The sequence below is a fragment of the Drosophila ficusphila genome, unplaced genomic scaffold, assembly GCF_018152265.1.
Source record: "Drosophila ficusphila isolate 14025-0441.05 unplaced genomic scaffold, ASM1815226v1 contig_291, whole genome shotgun sequence".
Classification (NCBI taxonomy): domain Eukaryota; kingdom Metazoa; phylum Arthropoda; class Insecta; order Diptera; family Drosophilidae; genus Drosophila; species Drosophila ficusphila.
In genome coordinates, this window is record NW_025064195.1 from 108,239 (window position 1) to 113,450 (window position 5,212).

At 38.9% G+C, this 5,212-nt stretch overlaps 1 protein-coding gene across 1 annotated transcript; it reads right to left on the reverse strand.

Moving 5' to 3' along the window:
• Positions 1-974: 974 nt before the first annotated feature.
• On the reverse strand, positions 975-3,112 carry LOC108100095 (lipase 3-like). Its single transcript, XM_017203840.2, is given in 7 exon segments — positions 975-1,316; positions 1,318-1,461; positions 1,523-1,681; positions 2,047-2,586; positions 2,649-2,732; positions 2,803-2,918; positions 3,010-3,112. Coding segments are annotated over 7 exon segments (1,356 nt in total). The 5' UTR covers positions 3,086-3,112; the 3' UTR covers positions 975-1,079.
• Between the last annotated feature and the right edge of the window lie 2,100 nt (positions 3,113-5,212).

Sequence of the window (5,212 nt, forward strand, 5' to 3'; positions counted from 1 at the left end):
TTTTATGACAACTTATATTAGAAGTCAAATCGAACGGGCCCCTTTTTATATGTTCCAAGATAAAATACCTTGAAATTAAAAAAACCATGCTTGAATTGGGGTTTCAACAGCAGTTAAGTTGATTATCATGCCAATGTTGCATCACTAAGCAAAAGTGCAAAAAAGGTCACGATCAGTAAAAGGAGGCTTCGAAAATCCCTGAAAAAAAAGGCTTAATTCATATATAAGTTTTTTTAAAATGACGGTTTTACGCTTTGCCAATATAAAGTTGTCCATTATTCTCTTTCTGGCAAATCAGACTTACAATTAGATCTAAACGTTTTTCAAACATTGTGTTGTGAAAGCTTGTTGGACTTAAATAGCACTAGGTTATGTCATGATATTATTTCGATTCAAACCACAGTACGCCACATATACTCTTGGTGGTCAGGTGTTGAAAATAATTCATCAAGTTTTTGACCTTGGCATCCTTCTGGACCGAAAACTCAAGTTTTCAGACCATATAACTTTCAATGTTAATAAAGCCAGGCCGCTCTGTAATTTATGAAAAGGTGTTCAAAGGAATTCTACGATACTCACTCACGTGGAAATAAAACGCTGAGTTTCAGGGTCGACTCCCTTTTTCAGTGCCTAATATAATTACCTAGTGCCTGGTGGCCTCTTAGTTTAAAAGGTCTACTAATGATATGCATGAACCTCTTAAAGTATTATGCAATAATTATAATGGACCATAATATAAAATTCTTACTACCGACTATTTGACATTTTGAATTGTTACGTTTGTCTTATTCACCAAGAATCTAGTATCAGCATGAATGTTTTGTTTCGTCTGTATTTTGACAAAGTTCGTCGGCTTCTAGTTGGCTCTCTCAAATTTTAATACGGGGGAAATTGTTTTTTAGGAAATTGGTTTCCCAAAATTTACGTTTTTTTTCTTACCGAAATACCTGCTTTAAAAATATAAACACAAATCATGGTTTGTTTTATTGTTTTTATTAAATTCTGAGTTATGAAATACATTGGGTGCCCAAACTTAAAAGCGGTTTTACAGCTAACAATAATAATGTCTTCTCCAACATCTAGCGGTTCGACGCACAGATTTCAACAACCCGATCATAGACCAAGGTCTGAGCGTCCTTCGAGATTGTGAAGTCGAAGTGGGAGAATCTCTCGGCGGCAACTTTCCTGCTTTCGATGACGTTTGGGAGGCTCGCCTCAAGATTCTTTACATCCTCATCGGATGATAGCCAATCACTAGCTCCATAATGGAGGGCCACTTTACTGATTGCTTGCGAGAGGTTGTATGCTGGGGGGATCCAGCGTTTTGTACCTCATGCGATTTAGGATACCTCCGAAATCATAACGAGTGAAGGATTTTCGACCGACCAACTGGGCCAAATGCAGGATCTGCTTGGCGGAGCCTCCTTGCGAGGCATGGCCTTCCAGAATCGGGCTGAGTGTCTGTTAGTAATAAAAATTCGTTTATTGATTGAAATTATTTTAAGGGTAACCAATGGCTTACCTCATTGAAGCCCCTCCAGTTGAAGCCACAGGTCATAAATTCAAAGATGGCGCAAATGCGATTCGTTATTCTGGAGTGGGAGCAGATGACACTTTTGAACATTGGAATGAGCTTGTTGGCTAATGCGACCTTGTACCCGCCCAACATACTTATCATCGTCTAAATTGAAATAAAAAAATAAATTAAAAAAAATTAATAAAAAATAAATAAAAAATATTACCACTGGCTATACTTTTTCGAAATATTTAAAGTAATTTACAGCTCTAAAGACGTCTTAGAATGTACACTTTTCGTATTAATTTTAATGTTTTAATCATGAATTAAACTATTTTTGTGTACCAATGAAAATAAATTATACAAATAAAAAATATTGATTGTGTATTATAGTTTCAATATTTTACTATTTTAGTAAAATAAAAATAAATAAAAATAATGTAAAACTAAAATAATTTAAAAAGTCGCAAAATAAATTACCATTTATACCAGTTAAAGTTTTTATATTTTTATTACCTAATATTACTTACCCCCAAGCCGCCGTTGAAAAATTTTATGAACTTCAGAACAGGACTGATGGCCCTACGCAGTAAGACCGTTGGAGACAGGCATTGCATCAACTTCACCTTGAGGGCATATTCTGGTTTCTCACTGCTCATCGCAAAGAAGGCGGTGGATCCTTGTGAGTGTCCAATAACCTGGATACTCGGCTGGCCGGTCTTTAGCACGACCAAATCGATGGCAGCGGGTATATCGAACTTGCCGACCTCGTGGAAGGAAAAGTCCCAGAACTCCTTTTCGCTCTTTTGGACATGGTCGCGGAACGCCGAGTAAATATTACCCCTGGTATTGAGCATCCAGACGTCAAATCCCTTTCGATACAGAATGTAGGCCAGACCACTTGAAGGTCCAAACTGCACCCATGAAGCCGAGCTGCACATTAAGCCATGGACCAATAAAACTGCTGTGGCTCCAGGCCTAGGAATTCTATGTATGCCCAGTTTGTAGCCATCATCTGTGATGGCGAAGTGCGTCTCTACGGGATATCCGTACTTTTGAATCAATCCTGGCTAGAAAAACAAGGGCTGTCACTGCCTTTCAAAGAAATTCCATTTGAGAAAGTCTTACTTACCGTATCCAGCTTGGAGTCAGATACGATGTCATCTTGCGATAGAAATACCAGTCGATCTGTTTGACAACTACCACATGTCCGTGGCTTTAAAATAAAATTAAGACGAATATCAATTTGGAGTTTTTCCCTTCTGGAACTCCCCCAAAGGACTTACTTGTAATTGTGATTGCGATTGAGCTTGCGATTGACCTGATCCCTGTTCTTGAACTTGGGATTGGGCTTGTGGATTTTCTGATTTTAAAGATGACAGCGATTGATCCTGTGATTGCTCTTGAAAAGAATGAAGAAGAATGGGAATTTACATTAACTGTCTATGGCTACTTCACCTAGGTTTGATTGGCTTAAGTCATCTCTAGGTTACCTTCAACCGCGGAACTTGGTACCACTTGGTGAAGTGCTAAAAGCGCAAAGAGCGCGGTATAGAAAACGAGTCGCATGCTGGTTTTTAACCCACATTGTGGCACGGAACGAATAAGAGCCCTTTATAGGTTTGCTGATGTAAGACCATGAAATTAAAAAGACATGCTGGTTCTAAGCGGTGCTATGGCTTTTATGTCTTGTCATTATAAAAACAGCTAAAAAACTTTGTAAAAAATTGCCAAATAATTTAAAATAATGGTAATTGTTTTTTAACTTTTGATAAAATGAACAAAAATGTTTTTCGGATAATTTTATAACTAATTCTACTTGCAATTTCTTAAATAAAAACCCATGGAACAAGCGGAAGAAGAAATTAAAGCTTTTCGGGTTGGGAAAAGTTCCTCAACTTTTGCCAATGTAATTGCACAAGTGCACGAAGCGCAACCGTTATTATCATTATCCTTGGTCCTTGTTTCGTCCTTGTTCCGGTGGCGTTGGCAAATTCACGCCACTCGCTTGTTTGCGCAAATTTGATTATCAAAATAGCCGAGGAGAGTGCAGCGGCGGTCGGAAAAGTCGGGAGAGAAGTCGCGAAAGAAAAAGGATAATGCCATGTCGCCGCATTAGCGCCTGTGGTGGGCGGGGCTGGGCGTGGTCGTCCTTCCATGAAACAAGCTTGAAATTGAGTTTGCCTGCCTAGTGCCCATCGACCCCCTCTTTAATAATGTTTAACATCACCCCTTGCTGGTTAAAGCCTCTTTTGCTTGCCAACTTGCGGTGATTTGTACGTTTTTTTTTTCTGGCATATCATTTAAATGCAGCGTGGTCCTGCACAAATGGGGTATTAAGCCCGCCGACAGATCCTGACACATATTAAATTTCATCTCGCCGTCAGTCCGACTCGGAATCAGGCGCCTAATGAAGGTTAAGCAACTTTTAATGTCCTGGCCCCGGCCATTTTGCAGACCATTAAATGTTTCGCCTGGCAATATGCCATATGTTTCCAGCACGGACATAAGCCCCGTCCCGTTCGGGAAATGTTTAGCAAAAACTTTCCTTATCATTTGAGCGCCAAAAGCCATAAAGACGCTCGCTAAGTCTGCGTGTGTTTGTGATGATGACAGGGCGATGACAGTAATCGTAATCCTAGTCATGGTAATGATGACACCGGAGCCCACAGCCATATGTGCATACATATGTCGGCTGCAGGATTTGGGATTGGCGAATCGGGAATCGAGAATCGGGGAATCGGGAGTCAGATTCTGCACCCACTTAACGGTCACGTGGTTGGCTAACGAGCAATTTCACCCTTTATGGCCTGATTTTGGATGCCACGAGCTATCGCATTCCGTCACAAATAATTTCAATTATCAATTCAACTGTGGAAATCGACGTCGGTCGCGGCTTGATATGATTGCTCTCTAGGTTTTATTAGTTTTATGGCATTTCGATTGCATAGTTTCCTCACCTCTCGTTTCACGCCCGATGGACACTTTCCGGTTTCCCACTCGATCGCAATTGGTGTGACTTTCGGTTGTCTCAGTTGTTCCTGAACTTATACGACTATTCATTCTGAACCGGACCCTTTGCCACTCAAGCAGAACGCGACAAAGTCTTAAGTGGTATGAAGGTTTTAACATTTGAACTTTAGTGCACTCAACAACAAACAAACTACACATTGTAAAAGGTAAATTGTGTAAACTTTTTAAAAAGGTTAAAAAATACTTGTTAAAAAATGTAAACAATTGTTTTAGTAAGAAACAAATTGTATTAATTGTAAATATATTGTCGATAAAAAACTACAGATCGATATTTGGTTTAAAATAATGGTTGAATTAAGCTTTGAGTCGATATATAATTTTGAAAATATTTTACCTAAAACATTCTACCATTTCACAACGTAACAAACAAGATATATTATTTTTGAAAATATTCTTTTTTTCTCTTTTTTATATTTTTTTTATACATTCGGCGTAGTAATATTTATTATATGACGAACAAAGGCAAATATTTTTCGTTCGGTGTCGTGTTTTGTATGGTTATGTGAGCATTTACATGTTCACACAAGTACAGCCCCTTTCCATTGGCACTCCCCTCTGTAATTTCACGCTCCATTGACCAGGGAAATCGCCACACAATCAGAAGGAAAGCTTTGCCCTTTAAGGCAGACAAACGAAGTTAGTACCAAGAATTTGGCCCACATT